The sequence below is a fragment of the Capra hircus genome, chromosome 3 (assembly GCF_001704415.2).
Source record: "Capra hircus breed San Clemente chromosome 3, ASM170441v1, whole genome shotgun sequence".
Lineage (NCBI taxonomy): Eukaryota > Metazoa > Chordata > Mammalia > Artiodactyla > Bovidae > Capra > Capra hircus.
The window spans coordinates 54,638,587-54,657,152 of NC_030810.1; the positions used below are offsets into that span (position 1 = coordinate 54,638,587).

At 37.8% G+C, this 18,566-nt stretch overlaps 1 protein-coding gene across 1 annotated transcript in view; it reads left to right on the forward strand.

The window, feature by feature from the left end:
• GIPC2 (GIPC PDZ domain containing family member 2) overlaps positions 1–17,151 on the forward strand; it is a 99,583-nt gene extending 82,432 nt beyond the window's left edge. The window contains exon 6 of the mRNA XM_005678198.3: positions 13,209–17,151. Coding sequence (XP_005678255.2) covers positions 13,209–13,354 — 146 coding nt within the window. The 3' untranslated portion in view covers positions 13,355–17,151. The remainder of the gene's footprint in view (positions 1–13,208) is intronic.

An 18,566-nucleotide genomic window follows, 5' to 3' on the forward strand; every position in this document is an offset into this window, starting at 1 on the left:
TTTCCTTGGAGATGGTCTTGATCACTGCCTCCTGTACAATGTCATGATCTTCCATCCATAGTTCGTCAGGCACTCTATCAGATCTAATCTCTTGAATCTGTTTGTCACTTCCTGTTTATGATCGTAAGGAATTTGATTTAGGTCATTCCTGAATGATCTTGTGGTTTTCTTCAATTTAAGTCTGAGTTTTGCAGTAAGGACATATTTAACAATATGTACATATTTAAAAATATGTATGAAAAATTTTGTAAATGACATATGTAAAGTATGTAATACATCAGATTTAATGGATACATTATATATTTATTACAATATTGAATTTGTACCCATTTAATAAGATTACTGAAACCTTGTGAACAATGAATCACATGAAGAAAGCAGACACACTTGGTGTTTGACTAACAAGGCCATTTGAGCATTCTGTGCATTTCTTATTTCATCACTAGAATGTCAGTCTTGACTTATCTATTAAGACTCTATCAGTTGCAAATAACAAATGAAATGAACTCAAGAAATCTCCAACTGGTTTAAGGGGAAAAGGAGGGAAATTGTCTTGGTTCTTATGGCTGAAAAGTTCAGAGGTAAATCCTGCTTCAAAAATGGTTACATCTGGAGTTCTCATGCTGTCATCAGGATGTGGTTCTCTTCTCTCAATTCTGGCTTCATTTCAGGTCTCCATGGTGTCCCCTAACAGCTTCAGACCTTCCCTCATGGAGCCAAAATGACAGTCATGGCTCCACCCTCTACATCCTCCTGGTGGCAAGCACAAGGTGGGAGGGGGAGGGCCTTTTCCAAGTCATTCAAACAAAATGCTCAGAATTGTCTCATTGCCTCAAATGAACCAGTCACAGAGACCAAGGAAGTGGTTAGGTCTGGGTCACAGCCTCTGTCTGTGGAAGAGAGACTCTGAAGTAGAAGGGCTGAGATTGTGAAGGTCCCCATGTTGAAGCAAGATGATAAATTAAGAGTTCCCTTTAAGAAGGGCAAGTGGGTGCTGGGTGGGGAAATAGTGAGTGAGCATGATAGTGGTGGGGTTTGTTATCTGTCTGCATCTGCGTGTGTCGGCATGAGTGTGTTTGTATCAGATAGTTAATAAATGTTTTAAAATCAAAGACTTGGAATATTTGATTTACTTGCTACCAGGTAAAGTATTTTACTCTGCATCAGCTAGGAATGTTTAAAACCCATTCTTCCTTTTCTACTTCTACTCATCTTCTCTTTTCTTATAGAGTTTATCCCAATTTCTTCCCTGCTTGTCTGAACTTTAAAAACAAAGTTTATGTTGGCTATACAGATGATGTAATTTAAAAAAAAGGGTACTCTTTTCTAGTTCCTTAAAGAGAAATATAAAATTTGCATATAATACCTCCCTGCTATACACGGACCCAAAGTTAGAGCTGAGATGACCTTATAGAAAGAAAGTGCTTTAAAAACATTTCTCCCAACCTGTTTGCATTTGGAAAAATATAGAGATTTGCATAAATGATGTGGGCCTGTAACAGTTATAAAATGAAGTTGCCAATGAGAGTAAAGGGGATTTAGAGATGTCCATGTTCTTAAACTTAGGTGAAGTGAAAGTTGCTCAGTTGCGTCCAACTCTGCTTTACTACCCCAGAGACTATCAGTCCATGGAATTCTCCAGGCAAGAATGCGGGAGTGGGTAGCCTTTCCTTTCTCCAGGGGATCTTCCCAACCCAGGGATTGAACCCAGGTCTCCCTCATTGCAGGCAGATTCTTTACCAGCTGAGCCACAAGGGAAGCCCAAGAATACTGGAGTGGGTAGCCTATCCCTTCTCCAGCAGATCTTCTTGACCCAGGAATCGAATAGGGGTCTCTGCATTGCAGGCCAATTCTTTTCCAACTGAGCCCACTTAAACTCAGGTAGTATATGTTAGAAAAACAATATATCTCTATTCAACTAAGAGGTTTTCATATTGTATACTGTATAAATATTGTAAGATTCAGGCATTAGGGTATCAGTTGCTGGGTCTTGATAAGCTTTAGGAGAACCACACTCTTCAAAAATGAGAACTTAAAGCAGTGCTCAGCATTAGAACTTGATTTTGGGCATAGGTCCTATTGCTACTTAAGTGTATATTGCTGCTGCTATGTCGCTTCAGTCATGTCCGACTCTGTGCCACCCCAGAGACAGCAGCCCACCAGGCTCCCCCGTTCCTGGGATTCTCCAGGCAAGAACACTGGAGTGGGTTGCCATTTCCTTCTCCAATGTGTGAAAGTGAAAAGTGAAAGTGAAGTTGCTCAGTCGTGTCCGACTCTTAGCGACCCCATGGACTGCAGCCTACCAGGCTCCTCCGTCCATGGGATTTTCCAGGCAAGAGTACTGGCATAGCTAAATAAATTATATTTAACAATAAATCTTTTGTTATTAAAATATACAAGTGTACAGGGAAGAGTATTGTGCAATGGTACAATAATTATAGATGAATTAAGAAAGAACCTTAATTAAAGTAAGATCCTTACTTTAAGGATCAATTTTCTTTCACTTTGACAAATTCAGGGCACTAAACATCTCTCACAAATTCCTTGTAAATTAACTAGTAATCACTTTATAAAGTTAATTAATCATCTGTAGCAAATTCTCCAATGACACAAAAAGTCATTATCATTATACATGATTAGCAATGTGATCAGTCACCTAGGGAGGTAAAGTTTAAGGAAAGTAATTATTTGGAGAATGTCAGCCATTGTTAAATTAGGAATTTCTCTCATTATTCATATCTGATTAGCATGAAATATGAATCACAAATGTGACACCGATTCAACAGACAAATGAATATACTTGTTTGTATTCCAAGTATTTCTTAGCTTTCAGAAATGTTGAGTCTTAATGCAAATTGATATCATGTTATTTTGGAGTTGTTAATATGCTTTTGTTAAAAATTTTACGAAGTAATATGGCAATAAAATGACTAAAACTTGAAACACTATCCTCAGAAAAGCACTAGTATGTATTTTCCATTAGGAAATAACAAATAATTTGAATGAGTTTACAAAGGGCTCCTCTGGTGGCTCAGCTGGTAAAGAATGCAGTCAGTAAAGAATACTTGCAATCCAGAAGACTCTGGTTCGATCCCTGGGGTGGGGAATGTCCCCTGGAGAAGGGAATGGTTGCCCACTCCAGTATTCTTGCCTGGAGAATTCCACAGACAGAGGAGCCTGGCAGTCTACATCTTGGCAGGGTCATAAAGAGTCAGACATGACTGAGCAACTAGCACTGTGTTCTACTACTCGGAAGGGAATAGTACTTCATTTGGTTGTAAAGTTGTGATCTATTTTACAACCATCCCAGTGTCAGCTGATGTGGCTTGCCTCGGAATGTTATCCATTGGAGAAAATGGTTTCTGGAAGATTGTGAGTCCTCTAAGACCTTATATGGGATTGACCTAACTTAAAGGAAAATTGTCATGCAAATTTCTTCATGACTATTTAAGGCAGTTGTGTAAATTGTATATGGAACTATAGTAGGTTCTGATGATACCAGTTTAGGAGTTTGGAGATCATTCCAGCAATTCAGAATTTTAGGATTTCTAATTTATAAAGAGACCTAGAAATGTGTCAGAAGGAAATCTGAATGATAGTTTCTCAGTAATTTTCTCCAGTAAAATCTTTTATGTGCTACGTCAGTTCAGTCATGTCTGCCTCTTTGTGACCCTATGGACTGTAATCCGTCAGGCTCCTTTGTCCATGGGATTCTCCAAGCAAGAATACTGGAGTGGGTTGCCATGCTGGAGATCTTCCCCACCCAGGTATCGAACCCATGTCTCTTATGTCTCCTGCATTGACAGGCGGGTTCTTTACCACTAGCACCACCTGGGAAACTCTGTAAAATCTTTAAAGCTCTTTTAGAAGTGTATGATAATATTATTTAGAGATAATGACATTTCTTCCTAGAATTCTTTTATGTTTTTTCAGTGAATTCAAAGCAATGAACACTATAGAAAGTCATCCTTCTTCAGATAAAGCCAAAGAAATTTTGGAAATAGATTTTCCTTAAACATTCTATGCTGGCTCTGTTTTTTGATGTTTGACACATATGTACGTTGCTTGAAATGGGTCGATATTTATGGAAACTCTTAGGGAAACTAAGTGTTGGAGACCTTACATAGAGGCACAGTTATAAATTTAATGGTTAAAATTAACAATAGTGGTCACTTACCTTTATTTAAATCCTGCTATGTGCCATTTTCTAGATTTGAGGACAGATTCAGACACATTTGGTAACTTGTCCAAAATCAGCTAACAAGTTAAGGACTGAGATTTAGTTTTGGCACTTTGATTCCAAGATTTTTCACCTGCAGTGGTATTATATCTAAAAGTTATATGTAAGTATTTAAAAATGGAAAATATAAATTGACCTATATCACCAAAATAGGTTTGTAATTAATAATGATGTAAAGGTTATTGGGGGTGTTCCTCATAGGTCAGTTGGTAAAGAATCTGCCTGCAGGAGACTCAGGTTTGATTTCCAGGTGGCTCAGCTGGTAAAGTATCTGCCTACAAAGTGGGAGACCTGGGTTTGATCCCTGGGTCAGGAAGGTCCCCTGGAGAAGGGACTGGCAACCCACTCCAGTATTCTTGCCTGGACAATTCCATGGACAGAGGAGCCTGGCAGGCTACACTCCATGGGGTTGCAAGAGTCGCACATGACTTAGTGACTAAACCACCACCAGAACATGTTAGCTAGCATCCTTCGTGGGGCCTTTGAACTTGCTCCTGGACCACTTTTGTCCCAGAGATCTCCAGATATTTACATGGCTCATAGTTACATGCATCTCCTGATATTTCCATAGCTCACTGCCTCACTTTCCTCAAGACTTCCCAGCTTCCCAGGTGCTAGCAGTAAAGAACCTGCTTACCAATGTAGGAGATGTAAGAGACGTGAGTTCTATCCCTGGGTTGGGAAGATCCTCTGAAGGAGGGCATGGCAACCCACTCCAGTATACTTGCCTGGAGAATCCCATGAACAGAAGAGCCTGGCGGGTTAAAGTCCATAGGGTCTGAAAGAGTCGAATACGACTGAAGCGACTTAGCACGCAAAGATTATTCAGTAGCGATATTAATATAAAGATATTCTCTGTAAGGCCACTAGAGGTCAGCACTTAACTGCTTTATGTGGTATAACAAATTCTGCATTTTAGTGGTTTTTTTTTTTTTTTGGCCAGGTTATATTCAGGTGCTAAATATTATTGTGGCATATTGCAGATATAATATAGTTAATAGATTAAAAGCATTTTAGTAGCTGTCACTATGTTAAAGTAATAAAACTTTCTAAAAAGTACTTCCTTTTTAAAAAGTTTCTTTTGCTTTTCTCTTAAATCAGAGATTCAATCTTTTATAATAATAGCTTATTTCTCCTGTAAAACATATTTAAAATCTGTGTTTATAATTTATAGATATAGCAAATTTATGAACATTAACAAACAATTCATAATTTGTTTAGAGCATGCTCTGTTCTTAATTTCTTTGAAAATATATAGCAAAATACAGGTTTTGCAAAGATCTATGGAGCATTATATTACATACAATATTTCCAACATAACCATGAAGCTGCCTAATTGATACTTTTCTTGCTTCTACAAGACCAGGGGTTCATGGAAGGCAGATAACTTGCTCAGTTTTTAATCCCAGCTCCTACCCCAGTACTTCTCCCAGAGTAAATACTTGGTAAATGTTTACTGACTGAATGTCTGTTAAGAGGCACAAAAATAGTGAATCCACTGGGAGTAAGAGTCCTGATATCGTTTTTGAAGCTTTAGCCATTGGGCAAATTATTAAACTTTGAGCCATAATTTATTTGTCTTTGTAAAAGGGTATGATAAAAAACCACCTTATTGGGTTGCCAAGGCATTACATTAAATATGTATAAAGTTTCTGTTGCATCATGAATAATAGGTATAGCTATTATCATTCTTAGCAATGATTACTAAAAACTATTACTAGTAATAATGGTAGTGGTAGTAAAGGTAGAAACATGTAGTGGGTCTGGCCAACTCTGGGGCTGTATTTAGGATGGGAGTTTTTCTTTCTGCTGTGCCAACATAGTGAGATTGTACAGTTTGGACTTTAAGGTTGTTGTTTGGGCATTTTAAACCGTCTTTTTCTTTTTTCTTTTTTTTCATTTTGTGACTAAGGAACACAAATCAGAGGTTGCAAGTCAGGGTAGATCAGGTCCAGGTTCCTGAGCTCAGTGCACTAGACAGTGCTGCTGAACTTCTTGAGGTACCAGAACCATGTAGCAAGTTGTTTCTTTTAGCTTGTGTGTGTGTGTATGTGTGAGAGAGAGAGAGAGAGAGAGAAAGAAGGAGAGACTGATTGATTCAGTGTCCATCAGTGAACATCTGATCCTGGTCATTGTTTCCTCCAGCATTTAAGAGCATCAATCATATGCACCATTATTTTCTGCTTCTGAATGGTCTATAGATTTCCTTAAATCATTTATTTTTTGCTTTATTGAAATGTATTTATTTTTAATTGGAGGATAATTGTTTTACAATATTGTGTTTGTTTCTGCCAAATGTCAGCATGAATCAGCCATAAGTAAATGAATGTCCCCTTCCCCTTATATCTTTTATTTGTGTACATCTTATTTCTTCCTTAAAGAGATTATATATCTCCCATATGTCAGTATGATCTTCAGCTAACTGTCAATAAAGGCTGTCTGTAGGCCCTATGAGAAATATTTAGCATTGTAGCCTAAACAGAATTCTGAACTTGAACCCTACTTTTGCAATATTTTAATTTTTGGCTGCTTTTTCACATCCTGGCTACAGGATCAGAGCTCTGGGCCTCACTTTCTTGAGTGCATGCTAACTGTGCAGGTGCAAAAATTCTTTAAATGTAATTACAAGGATTCTTTCTGTACCTACCCATCTACCAGCACATACTGTATATAAGATTCCAAACTAGTTCCCCTGGGCATAAAAGACTGACTAAAGTATTCAAGATCTATTGGGAGTTTATCTTTTTTTAATAGGGGTGATATGTAGACAAAAATAATGACAATGTAGAGCAAAGTTAAATATGCTCTATAAGATCTTATTCCTCAAAGTGTGGTCTACGGACTGGCATTACCTGGGGGTCATCGGAAATGCAGAATCTCAGACCTTACTGCAGAACTACTGAAGCAGTATCTGTGTTTTGCCAAGATCTCAGGCAATATGTTTACATATTCAAGTATGATAGCACTTTGAAGGCAGAAGGCTTTAGGGGACGCAGATATCACTTCCACCAGTTGGGGACCCAGAATTTCATGGAGGAAGGAGCCTTGAGGGAGACAAAGGAGTTTAATGGTGGACCTGGGATTAGAAGGAGGCTGTCCTGGGCAAAGGTAGGAAGGAGAGGAAAGATGGTTTTTTTGAGTTGTCAGATTTCTAAGGTACAGCATTAGTGCAAAGGAGTAAGCCATTTGGGAGGTGGGGGTACTTCGGATCAGAGTGCCAGACTAGGGTGTAGAGTTTTTAAGATTGTACCTGTGACCAAAGGAATATTTTCATATATGTGAATGACACAGTCCAGAGGTGGAGAGGAGCTTCCCGGTCCTCTCGTCTTATTTACCTAAAAGGATTAGAGCTGTCCTTTAGGAAGAGAAATCTAATGCCTCTGAGAGATGGTTTGTGACTAGACCCAGAGATTAAAGAAATAGCATGGTATAACCTCAACAAAAGGCAGGGTAGAGAGATGCTCACCAGTCCCCAGCTGTTCCAGTCATTCCAGTTGAGATGCAGACATGTCAGTGAAGAAGCCAGATGAGGCTTCATATAACTCCAGCTCCTGGTGTTGACTGCAACAACAGGAGAGACCCGAAGGGAGAACCGCCCAGCTGAGCACAGTCAACCGCAGAACCGTGAGCCACAGAACCGTGAGCCACAAAGGTTGGGGGTGGTTTACTGAGCAGCAACAGAAAACTGTGCTGGAAGCGATGGTAACATCTACCTTTTAGGACTGTCACAAGGGTAAAAGAAGATTTTTATTTGCTAAATCTTTAGCCCACAGGCTGGAATAAAACAAGCCTTCAATGTGTGTGTGTGTGGGTATTTATTATATATACATATATATTATATACACGCATATATATGATATGTATATGTACATATATGTATACGTATATAAAGGAAATAGTATGGTGGCAGTGAGAATGGAGTGAAGATTAGAGAGGTTGCCGAAATAGAATCAAGGGGAGGCAGTGTTTGGTACCCAGGCAAGAGGAGAAAGGTAACCGGGAGAATGATCGCACTGTTAACGACGCTAGTAGCAACAGAAGGAGGAGCAGTTCATTCAGAGAGAAGTCATTTGGTTTCTTGACATGCTGGTTGAGATGCTAATAGAGCACAAGCTAGAAGACTTGTGCACTTCTTATTCAGAAAGGAATATTGTAAACTTGTGAGAGAAGTCAGAGATGAAGCAAAGCTTTGGGACTTCTCTGCAGCCAGCCAGGGTGAAGCTAGTGTTGTGGTTAAGACCCAAGGCAAGACTGCCTAAGGAGTGAAGGGACACAGCCAGGTGGACAGGGAGTATCGAGAGTCTGTTTCCTGAGCACTTGGTCCTCACTGTGTGGAAATGCACTCTGAGGGCTGCTTTCCTCCTTTCTTGACTGTGATACTGTTGAGAGCAGCATTCCTTGTAGACATTAGAGTGTTTCTCAGTGGGATAGGAAATAATTTCTAAAATACAGCTGGTACCCATGAATGCATATAGTTTTACTGCATCGAAGAGGCCATAGCTAAAAAAAAAAAAAAAGTCAAAAACTTTCTCTCCAATTTGGATTTATCTACTGCATTTTAAATTTTCTTCCATTGTGTGTGTGTCTCCCTAATATTTTATAATGGTGATTTTCAAACATACAGTATGGGTAAAAGACTTTGGTGCATGGGGATGACCCAGAGAGATGTTGTGGGGAGGGAGGTGGGAGGAGGGTTCATGTTTGGGAACGCATGTAAGAATTTAAGATTTTAAAATTTAAAAAAAAAAATAAATAAAAAATAAATAAAAATAAAAAAAAAAAAGAAAAAGAAAAAAAAATAGTACTTCATAGCAATTGCCTAGATTCTAACAATATTTTTATTACAATTGTTTTAATGTACACTTCTCTTTTTATCCATGCTATGTAGAAATTTTTGTAAAAATTCAGTGTGATTATAATATAAAATTTTTGTACTTCTTTTTCAGTAAATATTAAAACAAAAATATTTCCTCACATTATTGCAAAGTTATAAACATTGTTTAAAATTACTTCAAAATAGTTCATGTAATTTATTTCATCATGCTAAAGGTGACTTCATGATCCTGTGTCTTATTAAATAAAAAAATGATTCTGTATCTTAGGTTTTTTTTAAAAGCAAAATATGAATGCTAAATTCTTTTTCTATTTTTAAGATTTTTTAAAAAAAGTATAGATTCTCTTATGTGAAGAAAATGAAGATACTGTGTTGAAGAGATATCTGTACCCTGTGTTTGTAGCAGCAGTATTCACAACAGTCTTAGAAAATAGACTTAGGAAATGACCTAAGTACCTATGGGCAGGTGAATGAAGAAGTTGAGGTTTATATACAATGGAACATTATTCAGCCATAGAAAGGAAATCCTGCCATTTGTGACAACGTGGATGAGACTTGAAGACATGCTAGGTGAAATAAGTCAGAGAAAGAAAAACACTGTCTGACCTCACTTCTGTGTGGAATCTGAAAACAAACCAAATACCAAAAACTAAGCTCGTGGAAAAAGATCAGATTTGTGGCCACCAGAGGTGGAGGGTAAGAGGAGGGAGAATTGGCTTAGGGTAGTTAAAAGATACAAGCTTTGAGTTGTAAGATAGATAAGTACTAGGAATGCACACGTGCTGGCTGCCCTAAGATGTTTATGAAAGCTAAGAGGGTAAACCCTAAGAGTTCTCATTACAAGGGAAAAAACACTTTTTGGTATCTATGTGAGATGATGGATGTTCACTAAACTTATTGTGGTAATCATCTCATAATGTATATAAGTGAAATTTTTATGCTGGTACCTTAAACCTGTACAGGAATGTATGTCAATTTTATCTTAATAAAACTGGAAGAAAACATACAGATTCTCAGAAGTGGAAATAGTAATAATAGATCAAAGGATGTGAACATTTTAAAAGGTAGATACTTGTCAAAATGTTTTTCAAAAGCCAAATTTATTAATACCAAGGTCCACACCAGTATATTTGAGTGTTTGCTTCACTATATCCTGGCCAGCCTTGGCGCACATTAAAAATACATAAAAGTTTTAAGAAACTTGGCAGGGCCCTTGGGTTGGAACAGATCTGCCTGCAGCTGAACCTCCTTCCCCTTTGAAGTATGTATTTCTAGATTAATGGTAAATGGAGAAGCTTTGGGGTCATGGTTGAAGCCTTGAGGCAAGGTGAGAGACGGGGGGATGATGAAGGGAAGAGATTCAATGTTCCCTCACTTTTTATTGCTTAAAATATTTTTTGAGGTAATCTCAAAACTTATAGAAATGTTATACAGTACAAATTTTTTTTCTCTTGAACCATTTGAGAATAAATGAACAACATACTATTGCCCCCAAATACTTTAGTGTGTATTTCCTATAAACAAAGGTATTCTCCTATCTAACCCTAAAATAACTAACTATCCAAATCATGAAATTAACATTGATACATTACTAACATCTAATCACATCCTGTTCTTATTTCACCAAGTACCTTAATATTCATTACAGCAAAAGAGCACATTCAAAATCCTGTGTTATTTTTCCTTGTGTCACTTTGGAACAGTTTCCCAGCCTTAATTTTTATGACCTTCATACTTTTGGAGGGTACAAGTCAGTTATTTTGTAGAATGTGCCTCAGTTTTGGATTCTTTTTTCATAATAGCATTCAGGTTGCACCTCTGGCAGAAATATCACAAATGTAGTGATGTGTTCTTTTCATTGTATTTTACCTGGAGGCATAAGACTTCGATTTGTTCTGTTTATGATGTTGATGGCTTCTTTAGGTGGTATCTGCTAAGCTTCTCCACTGTAAAGTTATCCTCTTCATAATAAGTATTTGGTGAGGATATATTTTGAAGCTATGTAAATATCCTATTCCTTGTGAATCAACCAACAACCTTTCATCCATCTGTTTGTCAATCAACCAGTCACTTCATTATGGATTCTTGGTTTCCTGTTTTGTTCAATAGGATTATAATCTATGATCATCACTAATTCTGATGCTCAGATTGTCCCTCATTGGGTCAATGGGAATTCTTCCGTTCTGATTTCTGTGTCTTTTCACATGTTCCTACCGTTTTTGGGGAGACATTAGTTTCTGGAGGAGATATTCTTGGTTCATATTGTACTTTGCCTACTCCAGCCCTGGAATCAGCCATTTCTCTGAGAACTCTGATTCTTTTTAGTGGAGAATGATATTTAACAATCAAGATCTGGGTGTTTTGTCTGCTCATTGCTATTGGGATGCCGCTTCTCCCAGGCCCTCCCAGTGGATTGGGGAATGTGTGTGTTCATGTCTTTACCTCTAATTTTTTCATCTCTTTCTAAAAATACGTATTTCACTGATCTCTACAATTCTAATTTAGCAGGGTTCATTCTAGTTTTCTCCTTTTTCCTGTTAATCTTTCTCTGACAGTGACAAAACTTCTTTCCCATTATTCAGTGTTTATATGCTTATGTGCTCCATGCCCATGTATATAACCAATCTCTCATCAGTGTGGCTGCTGTCTTCCTCTCCCCTCCCCCATTGCTCCCCTTACCACACCTGGACTCCACCCTATACCAGGCTGTCCAGCCAAGAGGAAGCCCTTCTTACTTAATTAGGACTTTGACCCCTGCCCCACGTCACCCCATCCACATCCCACTTCTGCTCTGATTATGGTGTTCCTCTATGGGCCACATCTCTTTCCTTCTCCCAGCCTACCCGTGTTAGTACTGAAATGTTTGAGATGAAAAACAGTTCTTAAATGTCCTTAAGAGACCTAGTGGATTTTAATTGGAAGGACCAACCTCTTGGCTCATTCATAGAAATCATATAACCTTTGGTTTGTTTAACCTTAACCTGAGGACTGCCCTGGTGGTATAGTGGATAACAATCTACCTGCCAACGCTGGGGACATGAGTGTGATCTCTGATCTGGAAAGATTCCACGTGCCATGGAGCAACTAAGGCCGTGAGCTGTAGCTGCTGAGCCTGCATGCTGCAATTACTGAAACCCGTGTGCCTAGAGTCCGTGCTCTATAACAAGAGAAACCACTGCAATGAGAAGCCTGCTCACCATAATGAAGAGTAGCCCCTGCTAATACAACTAGAGAAAGTCTGTGTGCAGCAATAAAGATCCAGCACAACCATATATATATATATATATATATATACACACACACACATATACATATATATGTGTGTATATATATATGTATACTTATATAAATATTAGCCTGGGGGAAAAAAGAGGTTGGGCTTTGGTATTTCCCTTTACCCAGCTGTTTTTCACCCAAGTCCCAAATTGCATCCACACTGTCTCTTCTGGTAGCTAATGCTTTAGAGGAATTACAAAAAGCCAGCTGAGTCTTATGGGATCCCCGCCAGGTGGTGCAGGTCTCATGGGAATGTTAACTCCTGAAGATGCTGGTTTCCCAGACATAAAATATGTCCAGGCAACTCATTAGAAAAACAGAACAAGGGCACCATCTTCACTTTCTAACCCAACCTGGAAATGGACTCAAAAAGAGCTACCTCAGTTCCATGAGTAGACAGATTCCCCCCGCTTCTCTCTAGCTTGATTTCTCCAAAATGTTATTCTTTGTCTTTTTTTCATAGTTGCAGGTGGGGGACTGGCAGAGGGGACAGAAAAAGCTAGTTACTATGGGGGAGTGAGGAAGGGAGTACTCTGGGTTTCCTCTCTGGGTTAACCACAGGGTTTTCTTTCAGGAATTGTTGCTCCACCCACAGGAACACCAGAAGTTCCTATCTGATGGACTTCAAGACAGAGGAGAGGTCGGGGTAGCAGCTGCAAACCTGGGTGCCGAAGATAGATGGTTTAAAACATCTTTGCTAACTTGATATGTGATGATAGCATGTTATTTTAATTTGTGCTAGAAGTATGTATATATGTATCTGTGTAACTTTTAGAAAATGCTTTTCCTGTTGCCCTTTTTCTCAGTCCTCTGATGCTGTTTCATGTATCATTAATTTTTGAAAATTATTTTTGATAGCTACTACAATGTTTGAAGCTGGAAAGGACAAAGGTAATCCAGATGAATTTGCTGTGGCACTTGATGAAACTCTTGGAGACTTTGCGTTCCCAGATGAATTTGTCTTTGATGTTTGGGGAGTCATTGGTGATGCCAAACAAGAATGATTATGATGTGAATGATCGACTCTGGAAGAATGCACCATTGTTTCTTAAGAAAAAAGTAAGATCTGCCTTCAGACACTGTTATGGACTCTGGCTTGGTTTTATGTGTATGAATACATTCTTCCGAAATATAGTCTTGATTTTTGGGCACTTTTTAAATGCAGTTGTATATGGAGTATGCTTAAGATAAATTACCTCAAATGTAACCAATTTTAATATTCATTCAAAAGCTTTTTAAAAGTTAGTTTTAGAGAGTATTTCTAGATAGATAATTTTGTTTCCCATTGACAGCCGTGTTTTGTTTTTCACATAAAAGTTGATTGCAATAGCTTTGTAGTTCTTTTGCAAGATCTTAATGTAGTAAAAACTAGGATTGCAGTATAGTTTGCCTCATAGAGTCTTCATTTTGTTATACTAGTTTTAACAGGATGGGTTCAGAACATGAAATGTGAATTATGCCTCCTAGATGTCTAGTAACATTTTTTTTTTTTAAACCTGCTGAGTAAGAGGAGGAAGAGTCCTACAGCCTATTAAAGTCTATGGCCTACTTTCTGTCTTTATTAAAACAAGGATTGATTAACTTTTATTTTTTGCTTCTTTGTAATTGCTTTCTTGATTCTTAAACTTGTTGAAATCTATTGTGTTGTATATGTGTTTGCATGTGTAGAAGAAGGTGAAAAAGAGGAAGATAGGTTAGAAAACACTAATATTTAATTTTTTTTAGCAGTTCTTACAACATTATTTATTTTCCACTCATACCTACTCTTATGTTACCCTTTATAAGCATTCCAGAGAAAGTTTTTTATAGTCTTTGTAGAACTTTTCTTTTGAAAGATATTTACTCAGAAAATAGCTGTGTTTGAGGACATTTTTAGGGGTGGTTAAAGAGCAAAACTTTTAAGTCTCCTAAACTTTTAAGGAAATGCTATCAGAATAGATTTCCTCCAAGTGAAAATGCAGGAGGAAGGGAAAGTTGAGAAAAATATGTTCTATTATTTTGGAGTTCTAATGCACTCTCTCTAAAACCTTACATTACTGAGAAAATTGAGAGTAAATGACTGTCTTATCACTGTTACTTGACATTTTACAGATGTAAGGGAAATGGAAATGAATGGTTTCAACATAGATCATTTAATAAGGCAGAGCATGGTGTGACCAAGCATTTTTCTAAAGTGTTAGATGGAAAATGCTGCATGCTGCCGTAGTAATCGGAAATAATAACCTGTGTGAGATATATTCTAGGAAATCAGAACTAGTTCCCTTTTCATGCTGGGTTAATGCTTAGATAACTTGTTTTCTGGTGCAACTTCAGTTTTACTGCCTTCCACCCTCTTTTTCACATACATTTAATTCTTTGAGGTTGATATTCTTTATCTCATTGATCTGAAACCTTCACAGAAACTTTTTGTCATTAACATGTAACAAAAATTGTTTATAGGAAGTGGATTGTCTTACTGCCCTTGCCCATCATTTGGAAATAGGATCCAGCCCAGGCTGTAGTAATCTGTCGCTACTTGTTTAGTGAATTTTTTTTGGAGGTTCCCACGTACCTGTTACTTCTTAATACCATTTCTTGTAGAAGAACATACTATAAAAGAGCTGATATTTTTTGGGATAAGAAAGTTATTGGATGACTTAGGAGGTTCACAGAAATATTTCAGTTTAAACAAAACAAATTTTTTGGCACTAGATGTTAGATTTGAAATGATGAGGCATTGTTTATTATTGATGCTGTCTGGTTCTCTTTCCCTTTTGGCTATGGATGAATGCTGACACGTGGTGCAAATTCCCTGTGATTTATGGAACCTCACATTTACAAAGTGGTTGTCCTTACCATGATCTCTCTAGAAGTTTGAAGTGTAAGGTACTGACAATCATGTACAATTGCAACTGTAACTTGCTTGTTAACATTAGATGAGCATTTATCAGTAAGGGTCTTAGCTGGGCATAGTTGCTTTCTTAGTAATCGATTTTTGCCTTGAAATGTTCTCTCTCACCTCTCCTCTAAACTGATAACAAGGTCAGTTTCTTTATGTCATTTTGTTCTCTTACCTGAAAATATATCTCTTTTTGTGCCTTTGGTGAAATTCCCAGTGCATTAAAAAGACAGGTTTTCAGGTCTCACATTCTACAAGACGGGGCTACCTTCTGCAGCTACAATGACACAGACATTTTTTAAACTGTGCCATGTTTCTGGGGACCACTAAACATTTTCAGAACTCTGTTGTTTTTTCTCAAAGAACTTTTTTTTCATGGTGGAGGATGATTGTTTTATTCTTCTTAAAATTTTGATTCTTGTTTTATTTTTTTATTTTATTCTTGTTTTCCTTTTACACAAAACAGCACCTTTTAGTGGCCACTGAGAGCTCACTCCATTTTTTTTTTTTTTTTTGTGGAGAAAATCAAAGGATGTTTGAACATTGGGTTCTTGAGCATAGCTTGGCTCTGACCAGGTCTACACATTCTGATGATTACAAATGAGTACATTTTGGGTTTCTGTGATGTTTCAGAAACACAGTTATATAATTATACCATGTGAAACTCTTTAAGAATTCAATGATAAAAGTAATCAGTTAACCTCTTTTTGGAGCTGCTATAGCCAGTAGTCTAATGTGACAGATATTTAGCTAAATAGAGATAATTTTTCTAATTTGCAGTGTCCCCCCACACCTTTAACAGGTAGACATTTTCCAAGTGAGGCACACTTTATTTAGCTCGTTGTTGTTACTAGACCTCCATCAAGTCCAGAGAGAGCCTTCCTGTTTCCTTCAGTTACTGCCTCCTTAGCATAGTAGCAAAATGAATTTCATCTGCAAATGGTGTTTTCAAAATAATGGTTCTTCTAATAGAGCACAATTATCCACCAAAGATGTAAAAGAATGATCATATGATTACCCTTTCACTCTGTGATACAGCTGAAAAATATGGATACTAATAGTATGCTGTGATTCTGGAGGAAGTAATAGATTAAAAGGACAGATGAGTATTTTACTCAAGCTGTGGGTGAGTAAAGAGATAGAAGATGCTATTCAACTCACAGTCCCAAGTATTAGTGCTCTGTGTAAAATGCACTTTTATTATCTTCTTGACACAGGTTGAAAGAGCTATCAGAGTAATATATCATGATTATAAAATGTTTCTAAGATTGTGAAGTGTACCAGTGACACAGCCTGTCCCTACCTGTTACCTGAAAATCTAGTTCCAAGAAATGACTCACGGTTGTTATCTGCTAGAAGGGCAAGCAAAAGTTGAATATGACATCTTTATTTCATTGGAGGCATTACATCTCCATGACACTTATGTACAGTCATAAATATTTTCAAGCTATAGAAAAAAATAAATTAAAAACATTCTGAAGGATAGTTTTAGGTAAACATTTTATATTTTGAACTGTTTGTGCCATGCATACAGCATTGACTATATACAGGTAAAATATTCTATTTTTTTGAAAAGAAATTTTTTTCTCTTTTATAAAAATCATATCTTATACTTTAAGATGTATTTCTGAAATTGAACTTGGAAATCTATTAATATGTGAAATTAAAATTATATTTGATATTGTTTAAAAACAATATTTGCTGTATTTCTACTTACAATGTATAAAATTTCATGTATTGATCAAAAATAAATTATTTGTGAAGCTAACATAACTTTATATTTCTTATATTCAAAATAGAACTCCTCAAAAAACTTTTAATGAAAAAAAGTGATGAGTGTTTTTATGATGAAAACAACAAAAATTTTGGGTTTTAAATGCCAGACTCTTTAGTTTTGTCCAAATAAATGATGGGAATAACACACGTGACTGTCTAGGCCTTTGTGTTTTTAGCATGTGTGGTGGTGTGCTTAGTTGTACAGTCGTGTCTGACTCTTTGCAACTCCATGGACTGTAGCCCGCCAGGCTCCTCTGTCCATGGGGATTCTCCAGGGAAGAATACTGGAGTGAGTTGCCATGCCCTCCTCCAGGGGATCTTCCCAACCCAGGGATTGAACCCAGGTCTCCTGCATGGCAGGCGGATTCTTTACCATCTGAGCCACCAGGGAAGCCCAAGAATACTGGAGTAGGTAGCCTATCTCTGCCAGGGGATCTTTCCAACCCAAGGGTTAAACTGGAGTCTCCTGCATTGAAGGTGGATTCTTTACCAGCTGAGCTACCAGGGAACCTGACCTCCACCCATGGTGTTCCTCAGGCCTTGGGCCTCTCCCCTCCTTTACCTCTTCTTAGGTGACTCATCTGTTCCTATGCCTTTAAACATCTTTATATTTTCAGCCCCCAAATCAATATCACCAGGATGGGCCTGTCTTGGAGCTCTACCCTCAGATATTCAACTGTTTCCTTGACATCTCCACCAAGTGTGTCAAAACCGTAACATGTCTGGCATGAAACATTAGACTTTTCTTAAAAGTCTTACTTTCCTTAATTTTCTGTGATAGGAAATGGCATCATAATTCACCTCATTATTCTTTTACTTTGTCAAATTCAGCAGCAATTCGTTTCAATTCCAAAAAATACTTACTGAATATGTCTACTTCTTTCCAGTTTCACTGCCGCCTATTTTATCCACACATCATTTCTCCGTGGTTGCTCCAGCAGGCTCCTTGCTGACTGGTAATGAAGGTGCTCTGAAGAGGTTTACAACAGGACATGAGTGTTCAGATTCCTTTAAAATGAAAGTGTCAGCACCTCATGTTTTTTCTTCTCTGAAAAGGTTTGACATTAAGCTCTTTTCTTTCTTTGAAGGAAGGGGCACTACTTTTTGGATGACTCAGCTTCTACTAAAAGTTTCACAGAGTCTACTGTGAAAGAACTAGGGGACAGAGGTAAGACAAAGAACTTTCACAGGTGTAGACTAAAGCGGGGAGGGGAATGAAGAAATTTCACAGGGGTAGACTAAAGGCTATGGGCTAAAGTGTGTGTGTGCACGTGTGTGTGTGAAGGGCAGAGAGAGAGAAGTGTCTTAGGGGCCCAAACAGAGGAGGATGGGACTGTGTTTTCCTGCAGCCAAATTATGGTTAGATGGAGTGTTTAGACCAACAGGAACAAAATTTCTCTGAAAGATTCCTGATCTTTCATCATGGCACAGAGGGAGACGACCCATAGTGGGGAGTGGTATTTGAGCACCCAAGACCTGTGAGGAAGCTTGAATCATTGACCAGAGAGCACCAGGCTTCATAGAGCCAGTTCTTCCCATCCCCTATTTGTTTCTATCATCAG